We start from the raw sequence: 19,952 nt of genomic DNA on the forward strand, positions 1-19,952 counted from the left end.
CAAACGTAAGCGGTAGCTCTGTGTTAATCTCGAGTTTTTGCAACATAACTGTAGTGTGAGTAAATATGTTGTTGATTGTAGCTCTGTGTACGTGTGCAATCGTTCAGCCACAGACTGTAACCCGCTTGACCCGCTGACTCTGAATCTTAATTAGTCATGGAGTTCCAGACATTACTCGGTATCGTCACCCGAACCAGTGACAGAGACATAAACGATGGAAATTTCAATGAAGGTGACTGCTTGACATGGGCATGACCCGCAAATAACCGCCGCAATCCATATGGAAGTTGCCCAGTAATAGGAAAGTATAATGGCAGTTTTTTAAAAATATATATAGTTTCCCGAAATGGGAGAATTTGGTTAACAAGTATGTCTCTACTTTGCTTCCAAGCGTACCATTCGAACAAATTAGAAGTACTTTTATGCCAGCACTAGCCCCCTGCTCCCGGTGGATCGCATGCTCAACAAGATATGTTACGCGAAATGTGTCAAGCCCCAAGCTCTTGTCGTCTGCTTCGGTGGACTCCTTTCCCGTTTGGCCGCGCGAAACAACTCGTTGGTGTCTGACACTCCGGGGTGCGCCGATGGCACATGTGTCGCGTTAAGCAAGTGGCTCTGTTTTCATTGCGTTTTTCTTCTAAATAGTAGCGCAGTGCGAACGAATTTTGCTTGCATCAGACCAATTGAAACATGGGCTTCCATTTGAGAGCAAGTTGTTTTTGCATTTTAGTGCCCTTTTAAGGGCACTGGAACAATATGTGTTTCAGACCACTCCAGAGTTGGCATAAGACATAATTGCTCTTAAATCAAATTTAAGCAATGCACACCTGCAGTAAGCAGGACCAATGGTACACAACTGGCAAGTCTGTACTGTGTAGCATGGGTGTAAATAGATTATGTGTCAGTTATCAGTACTACTGCCTTTATCTTTTTATTTTTGAACAACTGCATGTGTTCCATAAGTGGGACACCTGAAGTTGGAACCAGAGGTGTCCCAGATAGAAAGGGTTCGCTGTTTTTGTGGCTGGAAAGAGAATTTTTCAAAGCGCAAACACACTGGAGACAGGCTTGCAATTTTGGGAAATCATAAGATCTAGCATATTTATATTATTGAACAGTTAAAAGGTGGGTACACGAAAAGACGCACATGTGCTATGCACTGTGATAGGCAGCGCAGTGACTTGTGTGCGTGTTCCCAAGGCCTGCTTGTATGCCTGATTTTAAGATTGTTCCTTCTATTAGCAGTTGTCGTATGCAATGATCATAATGCCTGATTGACTTCTAATTATTATACAAGGAAAAAAAGAATAGACTAAAAGGTACACATGCTTCGTTTTAACAACTTTAGGTTGGTGATGATGGGTGGGGGTGTATCATCAGCAGAAACGGTATTCTATCTAATTGCTCGTAGGAAGAGGAAGTATTTCATTGTGTATTAATTTTAAAATTCATAATTGCAAATTTTTATGCATGTGATATGCTATGAGGCAGCAGGAGTGCTCTGAATAGTATAGTTTCTGTTGTCATGGCTTTCTCTCTCTCTTTTTTCTCTTTTTTTGTGTGAGAGTGAAGCATACCTTCGTGGTTTAATTACACTAGAACATTTCACTAGCAAGGCTGTTTCCTCTGCATGTGTAAATCCAAATTAACCTGCCTGTTTCAGTTTGTATTATTGGATAACTAACAACTAGCCAAGCTTCATAGCTGGGTCATTTCATATGAAGCGATCCAATCGCGTGGCTCGACCACTACGGATCTTGTTTTTGTTTTCTGTTTGTTTACTGGTTGACACTGTGGAGAAACCAACGCTCACAAAATATTTTTGACGGATTCGGAGGCATTTTCGTATTTGGTGGTGGTGGCTGACCTAAAAGTGAGGTGCCTCTGAAGGCTTATCCTTGGAAAATGGGTAAAGGTATTCTATGTATGGAAAGGTCACAGTAGTCATAAAGGATTGCTCTTTCATTCTTTGTAGGGAAACTGTCATGCTGATGTGTCTTTCGTACCGTGCTACACCTAGAAATCCACATTTTTGCTGTATGTCTGCTATTTTTTACTGAGTCACTGCCTGCACACAGGGACATAAAATTTTGTAGATGTGGAGCTGGTCGCTTGGTGAACATGTGAAAAAATCATTATTTCTCAGGATATAAAAGAAAATTGAAGAAAGAAGTTGTGAAACATGCAGTATTTGATAAATTAGCTGTATTGGTAGCGGAAAAAAATCAATGTGGCGAACGCGATACTGGCATTCTGTCAATGCTAAAATGATGGTGAATGTGTTCCCTTGAACACAAATTGGGAGGGTACTCTTTCTTGTATTTTAGCAATTTTTTAAAGTAACACAGTTCACAGTTGCTACAGGAAAGCACCCTGCTGGTGTATGATCTTGCCCCACTAAAACAAATACTGTAAACGTATTTTTATTCGCGATGTATTAATTTTCGCAAATCGCATTTGGGAAGTTATACGTGAGTATTTAATTTCACGATTCCAGGTCTGTTTCCTTCCGTGGGATGAATGTCAAGTTGTGTTAGTACAATTTTTCGCGTTTTTTTAGTGGTCGCAAAATTTGCGAATATTGTTTAATATACAATGGGCATCAGATTAAAAATACACTTTGAGTGACGTCATTAGATGAATGATGAGGAGTAACAACACGCTATCAGCAGTTAGGAAGAAGAAAAAGTAAATGTGATTACATTACAATTGTAAAGCAATCGCATTTGAAGCCATTTCGATGACTGGAGCACCTAACGTTCTTTCGCCCTGACATTGTACACCTTGGCTGAGTATATAGTGATATTACACGGACCTTCACTTTCTCATAGAAAGGGGCTCTAAGCAATGAAAATCATGCGTGTGGGAATAGCTTTGGCCATTTTGTATAGTGCTTTCAAAGCAATCTGCTCCTGTGGCACATCAGTACAAGGCACCGACATTGGCAATATGTTTTGTAGGTATTCTTGAGCCCACAGGAAAAGCTCCCGAGGAGTTACAATTTGCTGTTCAAATGATCTCTGAAAGCTAGCCTTTGCTGCTTCACCGTACCTCCAATCCCGTCACACGGTTCTTTTCCATGTGATGTACCAAAAAAGTTCCATGTCGCTGAAACCCTGAAATCTTCTTCGTCAAAGCACAAGTTTATGAAACTTTTCTTAATTTTAGTATTATGAAGCAGCACCATCTGGAAAAATGATGCAGCTTCCTGGGGGGGACATCATTTTTTAGGTTCTAAGATATATGCTTTTCTGGTCTACCCTCGAACCGTGTTTCCGTACCCTCAGCAACAGGTGGATTTTGTTTTGTTCTGTGCTGCTACGAACCGTGGTCACTGCAGTGTTTGGCAGGGGTCGTGGGTTTAAAATCTGCAGTTCCCGACAACGTGATGTGCGGCGTGTAGCACGCGTTCAAAACTGTCCGCAACGCATACCATTCTCCGTGAAAAGGAGCGGGTGGCAGTGCAGCGAGGGCAAGATGGCAGGATACCATGGTTTTAGGAAAAGTTCCGTCTATGCTGTTGGGTGTACTCTCGCCTGCGAGGGGTTTCAGTAGAAACATTGCGGTTAAATCTGTGAAGGTGTAGTTTTCTGAAAAGGTCAAGCTGCTGCATGGTAGATTCATCCTGAGGAAGTTCAGCTTTTATTAGTTTTAGATAAACATACTACAATGAGCTTATGAAATGATGCCTCTGGAGGGCTTGCAGTGCATGCAGAAGAGCAGCGAAAGTCTTCACTTGGTACAACAAATCTTTGAAACGACATGCAGTCACCAGACGCCCATTGCTGGAATGTGATAGTGTCCAAGAACTCTGACATTCGCTGCAGCTTTTCATTCAACTTGTTCTGGACAGCTGGCAGCCCCGGGCAGTCAGTACATTGAGCGAGCGGCTCAGCCCGTCACCGGATGCAGTCTACCTAGCTGTAATAAGCCACTCGTATCTTTACTGCGTCTATTTATTGCCACCACATACTGAAATTGACCTCTGAGAACTCCGGAGGAAACCTCAACCATGATGTAGAGAGATGTAATATTTTTTTTAAGGAGCAATGGAGGTGACATTTAACATCGCTCAAAATCCTGCCTCGTCTGTCAAGCTGTCCACCAGGAGTCACCATGCAAAATATTTTCGCTCTGTGGTGCATTATAGCTGTGCAATCCAGTTTACAACAAACTGTTCCAGAAAGCAGCTGCTGCCGGGTTGCCGGCACAATCTTCGCGTATTGGGGGAGAATGCCCTGAGCCTTTTTTCCTTCGTTCTCTCTTCTCAAATCACGTGCCACTTATACGAGCTTGAGCTGTGCCGCTGTACGTCACTGGTCACGTGAGGGGAGTAGCATAGGCCATGATGTCCTCTCATTCTGCGATGCGCTCTTTTCACAAGGAGGATTTTTCAAAGGTGTGCGGAACACAGCCCTCGCCCTGTAGGTCACCTGCACTCATCGTTCCTTCGCAGGAACTCTATTTTATTGATTGGAGAACACTCTACACCGAAAAACGAAAAAAAATTTGGGGTCACCTCAGTGCTCCCAGCGTTATCGCGCTATAGGTGCCGAAAACAGACATGTGGAACAGAAAAGTCATACTAAAAGTGAAATACTAAAAATTTTTTGAAAAATCGTTTCTAAAAAACCAAGGAAAAGTACCCTCCCAGTTTTTTAATATGTTCAAGTGGAGACATTCATCATTATTTTAGTGTTGACAGAATGCTCGTATCACGTTAGCCACAAAGATTTTTGCAGCTAGCAATACAGCTAATTCATCAAATTCTGGATAACTCACAATTTGCTCTTCACTTTTCTTTTATATATTGACAAATAATATCTTTTTCACGTATTCACCAAGTGACTAACTCCACGTCTACCAAATTTTATGTACATATGTGCAGGCAATGGCTCAGAGAAAAATAGCAAACCTACAGCGAAAACATGAACTTCTAGGTCTATAGTACAGTACGAAAGACGCATCAGCATGAGAATTTCTTTATACAGAATGAAAGAGAGCTTTGTGACCACTCTGACATTTACAGATGTAAAATATCTTTAGCCCTTTTCCCTAGGAGAAGCAGGCACCTCACTTTTAAATGAACCATAGATGTTTTGCGCCAGCTAACGTGAAAATGGCTCTGAATTTTACAAAAATATTTGGGAATGTTGATTTCTCTACAGTGTCAACCAGTAAAAAAAAAAGTTGGACGAGATCTGTAGTGGTCAAGCCACACGATTGAATTGCTTCATGTGGAACCCGGCTAGTCCTTGCCAAAAATGCTTGCTGCAAGACATATCCTTATCTATGAAAGCTGCTTGTGTGATAACATCGCCGTGGCTGTGCTGATACACAAGCTTCCGTACTTACCCATCTGCAACTTCTCTCAGTAGATTCATACTCCGGCGAGCAACTGCAGTGCCCAAAGTGTGCAGCCAGCTGAAAGTCCATCTCAGCCTTCATCACTTTATTGATGTGCTCACGAAGCCTCTCGTTTATACAATGGCCCATCTCTCATATCTACCTTTTTCCAGAGGAGAGACGGACCAAGTACGCCACACCGACCTGGCGAGAGACATATTTTGCCTCTGCCTAACACCACAAACCCTCTGAGCAAGGCCTCACTGACACCGGCAGCGAAGCCAACTTGTCTTTTACACTGAAAACAACCTAACCCCATGGTTTTCACCAATTTTCTTTAACCGGTGAGAAGCTGCATTGGGCTGCACACATTGGGCAGTGTGGTTACTCACCAGAGTATGAATCTACTGAGATTGTTTTCAGGTCCGCTCAACTCCACGTCAGGTTATAGAGATGTTGCGGAGAGATAAACACGGAAGCTCGTGTACCAGTACAGCCATGGCGATGTTATCACAAGCAGAAAGCTTTTATAGATGGGTGACTCCATCTCAACTCAGGCAGGGTGGTCCGGACACCATCACCAATTTCCTTTGAAAAAATATATGTTGTACCGCAACACACATGCACAGAGGAGCAATAAACATTTTGGCTCTATGTGTTGTGGTCCGTCAGAAAAAAAATCAGAAGGAAATTGATTGGGCTGCGGAGCTTTCTGACGGAGCGACTTTGACATTTTATTCCTCGCCAGCGGACCGTCCTAAACTATAGATTTTTTTGGTGCAATATGTCAGGTACAACGGCTTTCAGCTTGCGTAAACATCACGGGTCAATTCTGTTTTGAACTTCAATGAAAAATCGCCAAAGTTGCCACAAAGTTCAGATTTTCTTCATATTTGTCTTTACGCTGTACTCCTCCTATGCACGCCATCGAGATATATGAAGTACCGGCGTGTAGGTCGAAGCGTGCTCTTTAAACCGATCTCAAATTTGTATGTCTGTGCCTTGCCCCCTTTCGACGAGACGGTGTAGAGTACAGCTATGCTATCAAAAATTGGGTTTTTTTTACGCTTGTTTCTCAGAAACCCCACCTCCGATTTCCTTCATATTTTGTATTTGTATAGCCCAGGCTATGGCCTACACGTGTACGCAAAATGGAAGGTTCCCTCTCAACACAACTCAGAATAACGCGCAACAAACATGGTGTGCGGAGCACACGATATACATCTCGTCCGGGAGAACCACGCCAGATAGTTAACAGGATTATTGGCCTCTGCTATTTCCGACGTCTCCGGCCTTGAATGACAAAGCTCAGGATGGAGACCTACCGCGAATCCCGTGCTAGTGCTATACCTGAGTCTTTCTGACTCATTTTCCCACAGTCGAACTTCAATGCTGTTCACATGAAGTTCAGCGACGTTCTGAGTTGGTGACTTCTGTTTCCGACATGAACACCAAGTACCAGTAGGGATCGTGTGTACTGTGCCGACTATTCGGTGCTATGGTAGCCAAACCAAGCTAAAAAATCGAAAGGACTACGATTTTGTTTTTAGAAGCAAGTTCCCTATAAACATACCGGGCCTCAAAAAAGGGAAAATGGAAGACAGTGCGGGCGGCTGTCGGAATCCAGTCTTGCCACATGTGGACGAAAAAAGTGGAAGGAGATGGACGCGTCACTGTCAAGATGTCTAGAGTTGCCGTGTAGAACAGCCAGAGTAGAAAAGGAACATCAACGGCGGCGTCCAGCCAGGTTATACCTCAGAAGTTACATGACCTGTATTGTCGTTTTTCTATAAGATATTGTATGCAAATAAACCAGTACTTGACGACTCAGTGCTTAAAATGTGTATAGTTCTGTTTTACTGCACGCGATTTTTACATCTTGATGGTGTCACAGTTCAAGGCATCAAGCTGCCCGCCATTCCCAATTTGTTGCATGCTACCCTGAACTGTGCTGAGAGGGAACCTTCCGTTTTGCGGAAGCATGTAGGTCATAACCTGGGCTATGTCACTACCAAATATCAAGGAGATCGAATGTGGGGTTTTTGAGAAACGAGACTCCAAAAAATCCCATTTTTGGGAGCATGGCTGTACTCTACACCACCTTGACGAGGGGGACGGAAGGTACAGACATGCAAATTTGACATCAATTTAAAGAGCACCCTTCCATCTCCTTCCACTTTTTTTGTCCACATGCAGCAAGACTGGATTCCAACGGCCGCTTGCACTACCATCCATTCTTCCTTGTTTGAGGCCCAGTATGTTTCTGGGGAACTTGCTTCTAATATCAAAAAGATCTCTCAATTGTTTGGCTTAAGATGGCTACCACTGCACTGAATAGTCGGCACAGTACACGCGGTCCCTACTGTACTTGGTGTTCATGTCGGAAACAGAAGTCACCGACTCAGAACGTCGCTGAACTTCACATGAACGGCATTGAAGTTCGACTGTGGGAAAATGAGTCAGAAAGACTCAAGGTATATTACTAGCACGCGATTTGCGGTAGGTCTGCATCCTGAGCTCTCTCATTCACGGCCGGGACGTTGGAAATAGCAGAGGCCAATAATCCTGTTGACTCTCTTGCGTGGTTCTCCCGGACGAGATGTATATCGTGTGCTCCGTACACCATGTTTGTTGCGCGCTATTCTGAGTTGTGTTGAGAGGGAACCTTCCTTTTTGCGTACACGCGTAGGCCATAGCCTGGCCTATATAAATACAAAATATGAAGGAAATCGGAGGTGGGGTTTTTGAGAAACGCGAGTCCAAAAAACCCAAATTTTGAGAGCATAGCTGTACTCTACACCCTCCCGCCGAAAGGGAACAAGGTACAGACATGCAAATTTGATATCAATTCAAAGAGCACGCTTCGACTTACACGCCGGTACTTCATATATCTCGATGGCGTGCATAGGAGGAGTACAGCGTAAAGACAAGTATGACCAAAATCTGAACTTTGTGGCAACTTCGGCGATTTTTCATTGAAGATCACAACAGAATTGAACCCTGCTGTTTACGCAGGCTGAAAGCCGTCGTACCTGCCCTATTGCGCAAACAAAATCTATAGTTTGGGACCGTCCGCTGGCGAGGAATAAAATGTCAAAGTCCCTCCACCAGAAAGCTCCGCCGCAGAGTCAATTTCTTTCTGATTTTTTTTCTGGCAGACCACAACACATAGAGTCAAAATATTTATTGCTACTGTGTGCATGCATGTCGCAGTACAATATATGTTTTTTCAACAGAAATTGGTGATGGTGTCCAGACCACCCTGTTGAGTTGAGATGGAATCACCCAGATACGGGTGTGTGTTTCGGGTGAGTGATATGGTTGGTTTTTTCCAGTTCCCGCTAGGGTAATCTGTTTTTTTGTGTGTGTTTTCGTTTCACCGAGTGTCATTAAAGGTTGAAAGTTCGATGTTCCCTGTCCGTCGTCTTCGCTGTTGCTATGTACCAACCAGCCCCGTTTGTCTGTTACTTCGTATTGTACTTGACCCAGTGTATCCTACTGTACTGTACTCTACTCTACTGTACTTTTAAGAACAATTTTGATGGAATTTAACAATCACTGATGGCTTCCACATGGAGCACATGGTGACAGTATGTGCAATCAAGTTTCCAACAACCGTGAAATGAGCAGAGAGAAACAACAAAATGGGACAGTTGGGTCTGTCCTCGGGAACCCTTACCGGTGTGCATTATAGAGTTCCTGAGAAATTTCTAGCTGTGAGAAGAGCGTCTTTGCTGCAGCTGAAATCGCCCTCTGGAACTTGAGCTGCATGTCATTAGCTGTTTGCTCTGATACATCTTGGCCTAAGCTCTTTAGCCACTGCCACTCTTCACTGAAATGAAGTGGAAAAGATATGGGAATAAGATGAGATTAATATAGCACAGACATATGCAAACTGTCTTGAGTTTGTAAACTTAGTTATTATTGCTCATTTGTTAGCAAGGCTGTACAGATATGCTTTGTGGAAGCATCCTTGACATGTACCTCTTGTTAGTTACTACGGTCGTGTTCATCTTAAGAATAAAAAGAAATCTAGTCCGTCAACTACATACGCCGTTGGAGATAACGAGACGCAATAGCATGCCAGGGGGATTACTGTGGCGCCACCATGCACCATCAGTAAGGCCCTTCCTTTTCTGCGATTCTGTAAAAATTTGCGGAATTGTGGGTCTGCCGCGGAATATGAGGTTCTACGCAGAATTTTGCAGAAACCGCATGCTTAACTCAGTTTATGTGCGAGATGAACGTACTTTGCTCGTACCGGTTCAGCTTGCATTACAGCATAGATGTGCCAACCAGACATAGCCCCATCTGTGTGCTGGAACAACTAACCCTCTAACATATTGGGATTCTGGAGCGGAATGCAAACGCTGACCCCTGCTTTGGTGTCCATAGCTGTCAAGTACCTCTGTGTGACAGTAAACTCTGTACATGTAGAGAGGTCACTTAGCAAGTACAATTTGATAGTCAGTGACAAACGTCACTCCCTCTCAGAAGAAAGTACAATGTACCTTGTTATGCTAAGTCATAAAAGTTTTTGGAGTTGTAACCGTGTTCCTCCACACTAAGAGCTAACAGAGAGTATTTTCTGTCTGAACTAGGGCAATTTGCCTTTTACCGTGGAAAAACGCAGAATTCATAGTTCCCGGCTGCGAATTTCAGGATTTGCCGCAGCAGAAAAAGAAGGGCCTAACCATCAGCATGGGAGTGCACGTTCTGCTGCAGCGTAGTGTCATGTTGCCAGTCCTAACAGCCAATACGGAAGCAGAGTGAGTATGATGAATTACATTATCTAGTGCAGGAGACCAGTTTCACGGTGGTGCCACTTGAAGTGGAACCAATGGAATTTATCCATGGAATGCATGACAGAAAGTGATGCATAGAAAAGCACATACCGTTCAAGTAAATATTGTTTATTCTGCTATGAGCATACACTAAGAATAAAGAAATAATCGATACATCTCTCACGTACTAAGTCGCACACGGGTAATCACTCACAGCGTCTAGACGAGGCATGTGCAGTGGAGTGCAGCTGTAGCTTCCAGTTTCGCCACGAACCCCCCCCCCCCTTGACCACGTGGTCATCCGTAACGAATCACGACAAAGTAGCCGGAAAACGGCGCCAAAAAGCGCGCGCTGGCTGATCGAACTGCGTGCCCTCTCCATAACCTGTCACTCGATTTCTCTCCCACCCCCTGCTCCGAGCACTGATCTCTATGTATAAAGGCTGGATGGCGCATGGGAGAGGGGCTCGCGGGGGAGAGGCGTGCATTCGGGCCGCCATGTTGGGAGGCCCTAAAGCGCAGTGTGCGCCCATAGAAAACAATGGGAGGCAACGGAGAGTGTGAGTATTTATAGCGCTGCAGGCGTTGATCGTTGCTTGTCATCACACAATTTTGTAAGGTGCCAGTATACTGATGTATCCTAATAGTGTTTCACAGGTGTCCTGCCGTTCGATTCTTAATTACGTTATGTTTTGCATTCCGAAACTAGACCGTCACAGCAGTGCAGCGCTGGGGATTGTACTACAGTACGTTTCCCAGCCAATATTTCAACAAGAAACGATGTGAGGTTAATAACCACCATGTATGTAATATCCCGTGCTGCGTTCTGGACAAAAATTGTTCCATAAAGAACGGTCCGGGAAAGGATATACTCGCATGGCAGAAAGAGATCGTTCTGTAGAATCAGAGCCGTTGTTTTAGCCGTGTATCGGTTTCGTATGATTTATATCAAGCACCGCCGCAGAAAGTGTCTTTTAGTGAACGACTGCGGTGCTTTGCCTCGCAAATATGGACACACCGAAGCAGCCCAAATACGTTGCGAACGTGATCTAATTGCTTCACGCAATTAGAACACGCTCGTTAGGACAGTTAATCAGGTAGTGATGTAAGCTTAATCAATTAAGTTACTTAAAAGTGGTAACACCTCCTTGAGACACAAGATTTACCTCTTTTTGAAGTACAGCCCTTCTATGTTTGTTTGTTTCTTCGTTCATTTGTTCTGATTATTTGCAGGCGCGGTTGTGCCAAACTGAATGTCCTTCTCGAGTACTCACATGCTTTTGCTGAATACAACTGCAGCGTGAGCAAAGCTGCTTAGGAACGGGGGCCTGCTATTCAGTGCTGACTTTGTCATGCTTGTTATGTGGAGCACGTTCGAAAAAATGCAGCTGCACATCTGAAACTCCAATGAGTATCATCGTCATCTAAAAGAGAGCGTCGTAGCACCGTTGTGAGACCAGACACGCTTTCTGAATATCTTCTATGGCACCTTCCGCAGTTTGCACAATTTTCTTCAGCATCGAAGTCTCTCATAGGAACCACTTTGCATTAACTGTGACTCCCATCTTACATTTTGATGTGCAAGGGCCTTCTTGCACTACACACGTATGGTCTGCAACAGGATAATTGCAGCAGGACGATTTTGAGCTTGAAACAGTTGTGATTTTGTCATTTTGGCCCTCGTGTACCCCGTCTGTGAAACGTAAACAAAAAAAAATCTAACACGATATGCTTTTGTAAAGAAGGTCACTGATGGTGAGTAAAGAGAATATACAAGTTCAAGTTTATTCAACATTTTATATCATACATTATATTATTCAACATTTTATATCATATGTTATATTATTCAACATTTTATATCAAGTTTATACAACATCAAGTTTATTCAAGTTATTTCTTGCACTTATGCGTTTCAGGATACCATGAACGTGCAGGGAGGTCACAAAAGACTACATTTATTGTTTTGTGACCTTGCTACAATGGCAATATATATTTTAGGAATGACAATGGTCAGGTACGCTCTCTAAATTTGTAGCACTCAATTTTAGGTTGGAATGAGCAATGAATAGCAACTTCCCCACTGATATTTTCTCATTAATGCTAAATTTTAAATTTAATGTGATCGAATATGTGATAATACAATAATAATATATAAGAATATAATATGTGATAAATGAATGTGATCAACAGTAGATGTAAACAACATGAGTAGCCAGAGAAGTGCATTCTCAATAAATAATTGTCTTCTTATAGCGTATATGTGCATGCCTATTAACTGAAACAATTATCACAGTTCCCTGACAAGTTTTAATTTCTGAGAGTGTACTGTAGAAGCTGCTTAGATCTACAACAGTTCATACAAGGTATTATATACTGTGAATGCCTTTAAAAATCCCATGTGACACATATCCCTTTACTTTCTGGAGATGCTATGGTAGTCAAAGTTTGCGGGCATTACGCAGGTTCTGCACCCATTTCTTGAGTATGTCGAGGCAGCTGTGAAGTAACCTGCATTGATGATGATTATTCCAACTTTTATGGTGCATCGACAACAAAGGAAATAATACATCAGAACATTGGTTTGGGTGCAACCAGTTAAAAATGAATATGTTGTTTAATAAATGCATTGGACAAATGTTAAAACATCAGTTTAAAACATGGTTTACAATCCCTGTATCTTCTAATAATTAAAAAGATTAAAAACGATTCTAAAAAGAATATGGGGAACTCTTCTAAAAAGAATTATAATCTCTAATTATTATATTGCTGGGTTAAGGAGCCTAAAGTGTAAGGTGTGTTTCTGATGTGAACATGTAAGAAAATATGCAAAACTGAGAGAGGCTAACCACAGTGCGTGCACTGAGGTTGTTCCTTCCTGTAAAGTAGAAACCAGTGGATGAGGAACGTGATACTTACCTGTACACCCAGCCGTATCACGCTGCACAGATTATTCACTGGGCAGCCCTCATGACGAAACCTGTATTGAGAGACCACTTTTGCCTTAAAACTGCTACAAATAGCACGACACGCTACAAATTATTACTATCGTAACAAGCTGACGATACAGCTCAGACACAAAGGCGTTATTCAAGTCGCGCCACACCACCGTTACGTAGGATTCTTTGTCACAAATCAAACCAAGGCACAAAACAATACCAATATATGAAAAAATGTGACAATCGTGGTCTTATTATGACGTAATACCGAACTTGTGCGCGAAGGTAATTCAAAGAAATGAATGTGGCACTCACTTCCGCAGAGAACACCGTGTACCATGCTAGCAATGCATGCAAAAAAGCGCTCGAGTGCTCGCACATATATTGATGACAACACTACCTATGTAGTGTAACATGTTCTTTCAAGCATATTATGCACTCAAACTGTATTTGCCGCCGGGTAAAATGCAAGTGTGCTCGATTGAACGTCGGAAGAGCGATCAAGCAACCTGCATCCAGTGCTCGTTTTGGGCAAAAAAACACTTCATAATGGTCAAATAAATGTACAGAATGGACGCCTATTTATTCCTTGATGAAGAGTGACTCACCTGTATAAGTTTAGGCCCTGTAACATTGCCAGTACGGTTGGTACGACCGTAATTGCAGGAAGTTGCCATGATCGCTGCGGCGGCTGTTGTGGGCACCGTAAGATGGCGGCCGGTTTCTTCACGCTCGCGCTCCCTATCCGCGATCCAGCCTTTTACAATCGAGATCAGTGGTTCCGAGCGCTTCGCCAGGCCATCTGCTAATATTATCGGGAAGCAGAAAATGAAAATCCAGAAGGCGAATGAATTCACATGTACAAATTTATTGACACGAAAAACATATAAACAAGAAGCAACATTTGAATTCAAGTAAATCTACACGATTATTACAGAATACTGCAGAATAAATAAAGAATAAATAGTGCCGAGCAACAGAAAGCGTGACTATCATATTATACAATCCTGGGAACCTATTCGGTTTGGAGAAAGTAGGTATTATTATACACATACATAGCACGTGATGAGTCGCAGAAGCCATCCACTTCATCCCAACACAACTGAAGAATTTTCTGGTGACAGGGGCCACATGCTCGCGGATCGCAGGGCCACCAACAGCTGTCAGTGTCTAAATGAAAAAAAAAAAAAAAAAGAAACCTGTTAATGATATGGTAAACCCGAGCACAGGCAACGTTAATTGGCTGAATACGCTATGTAAGACATGCTATCGTTACGCGGCTAATGTCGACTAATGACAAAATTCGAAGAGCCCTGCGTGGGCGATGCACGCTGTTTTCCTTTTCATGCACACCAGTGTATTAAACATCAGACACATTCAAATAGCGGAACGTATTTGTCACGAATGTTCGTAGATCACAGTGAATGAACGGCTGCGACGTGCATAAGGAGCAACTAGCATAACCACACATAATTTGATTAGCGGCATATCAGAAACGGCAATGCACTGCACGATGAAACGCCGCTAACGTACCGAGTGAGTCGTAGTATGTTGTACGTAATACACTTAAAGTGATAAACCTGCATTACTTCCTTCGGTCACAAAAAAGTAATCAAACTTGTCTTACCGTTTACCTGCAGTACGTCGGAAAGAGTGCAGACTTCCTCTCTGACGATTTCTGCGTCCATTGGAGGTGCAGGGATTCCATGTCATGTTCGTCTTCCCGCTGTTGTGACGATCAGGTGGATTTGCCATTCCGTTCTCACATTAGCAGTTCGCCACAATCTGAATCTAAAGCATTCAAAACCCTCAAACTACCCCTAGCGTCTGCGTGCACAACGGTTGCAGTCCGAAGTCCGAGAGAACACGCGTGAGAAAGAAAAACGACAGAGGAGACATCGCGTCTGTCCGGCCGGTCCGGCCGGACAGACGCGACCTCTGTCGTTTTTCTTTCTCCTCCGTTCGACCGACCGTTTGGATACGCGCGCCTCAATCAAATGACTCTCGCCCAATCAGCGCGAAGGAAACTGACGCCAGTTCTAGGAGACCAATGAGCATCCAAATATTTATACATATACTGCGCAGCCAATCAGAGATCTTCCGAGCTGGCACGCCGGTGGCGACAATATTTTCGAGGCGGTGCGTTTCGCTTTAGAGCCGGCGGCTGCTACAAATTCGACGCTGCCCGCCGTTCGAATTTGAATTGGAAGCCTCCCGCTGCACCGGCGCTCCCTCATAATTATTGCATCTGCTTTGGGTCAGCCCGTGCAATTACCTCTTTGTTTTTAGTTCTTCTAATTATTTGGCGGAGAGTGTCATCTTTTGATTGTGTCTTTTGGCATTTTGCTGGTACGTTTTATGACATTTGCCTTTAGATGAGAATATGAGCACGGATGGAAGTTACAGCATATATTTTATCGAAGACGTAGACGGACAAAAAACAATAAATATAGATCATACGTGTGCTAAAATACATCAAAATAATGGCTAAAAAAACAGAAGGGTATATGGCAAGAGTGGACTCTTCTTCCCTTAACGGATCTCAAAGGGGGAAGCTGCCCAGCTTGGAATCTCAAGTGGTTCAATTGACCATTGTGGGAACAAAATGGTACCTGTGAGGCTCCCACTGTAAGTTCTGGAACCATTTGAGGCCTGAGTGGTACCACTGATATCACCAACGTGGAACCAGCCACCCACTTGCGAATCCAGCTGGGACCATCAAGATTCAACTGGAACCATTCCGGAACCAGTCCAGATTTTTGCCTGGGGAGAGCATGACCTTTCTGTGTCCAGCCATCCTATCTGCAGCGCAGTGATATCTTGAGCGCTGACGGAGTAGATTTCTTTGCCTCTTAAGTTGAACACGACTATATACCATAGCGCTCGTCTGGTGTGTTTGTATTTGTATTCTTTGTTTTCCCACTAGATGCTGTGAAGCGTTATGGATCCTAGTGCCAGGAGTCCAGGTTTGAAAATTTTGTGTCATCATCACTGCATGTACTGTATAGCAACCACAGAAGAGTACAGTTCTGCCATCAATTTTAGACGTCTCTAAAAACCTTTATGAAGCTGTCGGGTCACTGTTCTGTCAAAAGAAGGATATCAGGCATGTCTAGACGATGTAGTGTGGTGAACTGCGCGCAAATATTCTTTACAGCCCTTGTTTTAACCCTTTAAATTTTGTGATACAGAGCAACAGAGGGTAGTTGTATAGGGCATAGGGTATGTGTGCACAGGCACTATGAGATGGTGTGCCAAACTTTTGCATATTTCATACTGTGGTCTGCATGCTGCTAATGTCAACGTCTCATCTTAAAAGTCTTCATCAGGTGTTGTATGTATTGATACTTCCTCAGAGATGTTTGTAAACACATTATCAGTACTGCAATCGCAGAGTGCTAGAAAGGCACTACAGAAACACACACACAAACAAATACACACAAATATACAATGCACGTTCCTCCTCATGCAATGTGTCCTGTACAGGACACCTTTGAGAAAAATAAATTAAATGAAATATGCGACACAAAAAATGACGCAAACATCCACCAGGACAAATCTCTTGAGGTTTTTCTGATCTATCCCAAATGATGTATTTGGATTAAATTTACATTTGCATAATATATAGGGCATTATGGAATTTTTAGTAAAGTGTAGATGTTATTGTAGTGGAGTTGTATACGTTCTGTGAGCTGTGTAGGGCATAATCAAGGTCTTTTATTGGCCCTCATTGTGGCTCTGAGTAACAAACAACACGCCATATTATCAGAAGATATTCTGAAATGCATCAAATCACAGAACGTAGGAACTCTGACATCTTAAGTAACACTTTCTGGATAGCCCTGCATACCAGCTACGCATCGATCAGAAGGTCGACATTAAGAGCATGTATACATGGCGAAATTTTGTTCGGGGATTTCATTCATGCGCGTACATCAGCAAAATGAACTGATGGCAACCGTACATCTCACCCAAGGGTGACATGACCAACTCCATCTGTGGTCTTCATTTTCAATGGACCTTTTTCACAACGGCTTATGCGCATGCACATGACCTTGAGGCGCCGTAGAGGGTTATCTCAGTCTTCATTAGATGGCACAGTATACGGATGACAGAAGTGGGGACCAGTGGGGAGAAAGGCGCGAGCTCGTCTGTCCCACTCTGAGCTGGTTTCGGTCCTTTGTGCTACCCACATGGATTGGTTTTGACATGCTCCGTGCGTGGTTCGCTGGAGAGCCACTAGGATATGTGAAAAAGGTCCATTTCTTCATTTTCCTTTTCACATATCTGATCTTTGCATTCTGTGGTTCTTTGATTTTAAACATTCTTGCAATTAAAATTAAGTATTAATACATATATGTGTATTAAATATCCAACAACACTCAGTAATAACGCACATTCATGTGCTACAATAAGACGTCCCAAAATGATTTCAGGTGGTTGGCTCTCAATCTACAGCGTGTGCTAATCAGTTAGTCTGGCTACGCAATGCCCACTGGTTTATTGCAGTAATGCTTTAATGCCCACTGGTTTATTCACTGACGTCACCTCGCCGCCATACCGTAGGTATGGCGGCGCCGTACCTCGAAGTTATGTTCCCGCATTCGTTCGCTGCCGTATGGAAATTACTTGGATATGCCACAAATCACACAGCACAATAACTTTGAAACACCAAATATAAGGTGAGTGCTATATGGGTAACAGTTTGGATGGGACAGTTTGGGGATGGCAGCAGCACATCTGCCTGCTAGCGACAGTGGTGGTCTCCTATGGATGATGTCATGTGAATAAACCCTACAGCACGGAGTACGCCATTAAACAAAACTGCAAGAAAGTAAAGAGATTACTAAAGCTGCAACTCTCGAAAATTGTCAGTCTTCTGCAACTGTAATTATGTAACGTTGTGCTTACTACAGTCACTTAGTGTTTACCATGGTGCTTACAGTGCCGCTCTAGACCAAAAAGTAGTATTTATTTTATTCTATGTAATAAAATCATCTTGTTGCATTTAAGCATGGTAGGGTGTCAGTAGGTCACGGGATACGAAGATATTCCATGGGCAGAGGAATAGCAAACCATCCTTTCTGGCTGACTTTTCCTGCCAAAATAAATAGATTCCGCCCCCCCCCCCTCCATGGGCAGCTGAAATGCGGCGCCATAGAGTGGAAGGCATGGTTATGGATAATAGCTAGAGTGACTCTTTTCTTCGAGTTTCTGCAGAAATGGGCACTATATAGTGTAGCACTAGGTCTGCGGGCATTCCTTTGGTAGGTGTCATCATTTGGAAGTTGGCTTCGCCTCATTATTGAAACAGATTTGGGAAGCCAAGGCAAGCTGCCACAGCCACACTAAACTAACCACGTTTATGATGTCTTAGGTTAGTTTAGTGATAGCAAACACGGTTAAGAACATCAACTGTTTACTATATACATTAAAAACAAGACTTTCGTGCAGTAGGCTGCACTTCTTCAGGTTTGAGGACCAGTTACAAGTGGTGAAGCATATATCAAAAACCAAGTCACGTGGTACAAGAGAAAAGGGTAAGGGTAAGAATTACAACAACAACAACAACTTTATTTTCGACCTTGGAGAGTGGGGAGTTTCATCGCAACAGGCGATACTCTACCCCAGTGCTTGGTGGAATGGGGGGAATAAAATAACGAGCCCCATTACAAACGCAATACAAATATCAACAAAAATGAAAAACAAAACGCAATCAATAGGAGGTGGTCATGCTCATAACCTCCAAACGCTCATATGCACCGAAAAAAAGTTGGTGGTTTTGAGCGTTTGGTGGAAATGAGCAGGAGGGTAGAAGCTGCTCATAAGCACCAAACGTCCAAAACATCCGAATGCTCATATGCACCGAAAGGCGGGAGACCACAAAGGCCGGGTCTTCCTCTCCCGCATTTGGAACAAGGTCATAGGGTGAGAAAGGTGGAATGAATGGCGACTACCAAGGCCGCTTAATGTGTCAGTTTGAAGTTTATGTAACAGCTTGGTCCTGCTTGTATGTAGTCAGAACGAATTTTTATGGAAGTTTATTTTTATCTGTCGTGAGTCAATGGGTGTTTGAACGCCGTAGTGTCCGCCCATTTGGTCGAACGCCGTTTGGTCAAATGACGTTTGATCGAACGCCGCTTGGTCTCAAACCGTTTGATCGAGAGCCGTTTGATCGACGCCGTTTGTTCGAAAGACGTTTGTTCGAAGGGAGTTCAAAACTGCATGCACTGTGTCATTCGCACCTCTTTTTATGTAACGTTTGACTCGAGCATACGGAGCTGGCAATCAGGGTACTCTGCTTTTTTTTTTCATTTTTATTATTATTATTTCTTTTTCTTTTCTTTTTTTTTTTTTGCAGGTAGACCGCTGGTTACTTGCAGACCTTTGTAATTTACGAACCAGTCGGACACATGTTGAAGAAAGTTGCCCCAGGTTGGGAGCAGCCGATAGTCTGTTTCTTCTGAGCACCCTTCTCATTGCTGGTGACATATTTAAAGGGAACGGTCTGAAACGGGATAGCCATATGTGCGCGAAAGCCACTCGAAGTCTGTGGATGCTAAGAAGGAAATTTCGCCATGGCACAACGAAAGATATCAAATTAACAGCATATCAAACCTTAGTTCAGCCTCGTTTAGTGTATGCATCTGCAATCTGGGTCACTACACATGCACGCTATCCGAAAAAATAGAGAAAGTACAAAGATCTGCTGCCCTGCTTATCTTGTCTAGGTTTCGAAGGACTTCTTCGGTTGCATGTCTGTTGCATGAACTAAATTTAGATTCACCTGCACATAGGCGAAAAGTAAATAAACTAAAACTGTTCTTTCTCCTATACAATGGTCAGTTGATTGTCAGAAACAATAATACATTGTTAAAATTTATCC

The 19,952-nt window shown here is 43.1% G+C and overlaps 1 protein-coding gene and 2 long non-coding RNA genes across 6 annotated transcripts in view; 1 reads left to right on the forward strand and 2 right to left on the reverse strand.

The window, feature by feature from the left end:
- The window catches only part of LOC135391500 (ankyrin repeat and fibronectin type-III domain-containing protein 1-like), an 865,331-nt gene that overhangs the window by 9,157 nt on the left and 836,222 nt on the right, over window positions 1-19,952 (reverse strand). For all 3 annotated transcript variants that reach the window (XM_064621768.1, XM_064621770.1, XM_064621769.1), the window contains one exon: window positions 9,026-9,178. In XM_064621768.1, coding sequence (XP_064477838.1) covers window positions 9,026-9,178 — 153 coding nt within the window. The remainder of the gene's footprint in view (window positions 1-9,025; window positions 9,179-19,952) is intronic.
- LOC135391502 (uncharacterized) lies at window positions 3,294-17,307 on the forward strand. Of its 2 annotated transcripts, none has more exons than XR_010422009.1 (3): window positions 3,294-4,399; window positions 10,009-10,115; window positions 15,993-17,307. It is a non-coding gene; the product is annotated as an uncharacterized LOC135391502 (long non-coding RNA). The 2 variants fall into 2 exon arrangements; XR_010422010.1 differs by lacking the exon at window positions 15,993-17,307 and adding an exon at window positions 11,364-11,458.
- LOC135391504 (uncharacterized) lies at window positions 12,350-13,847 on the reverse strand. The gene is made up of 3 exons (XR_010422012.1): window positions 13,675-13,847; window positions 13,047-13,107; window positions 12,350-12,638 (listed from the first exon to the last, which is right to left on the reverse strand). It is a non-coding gene; the product is annotated as an uncharacterized LOC135391504 (long non-coding RNA).

Source organism: Ornithodoros turicata, chromosome 4 (assembly GCF_037126465.1).
Source record: "Ornithodoros turicata isolate Travis chromosome 4, ASM3712646v1, whole genome shotgun sequence".
Taxonomy (NCBI): Eukaryota; Metazoa; Arthropoda; class Arachnida; order Ixodida; family Argasidae; genus Ornithodoros; species Ornithodoros turicata.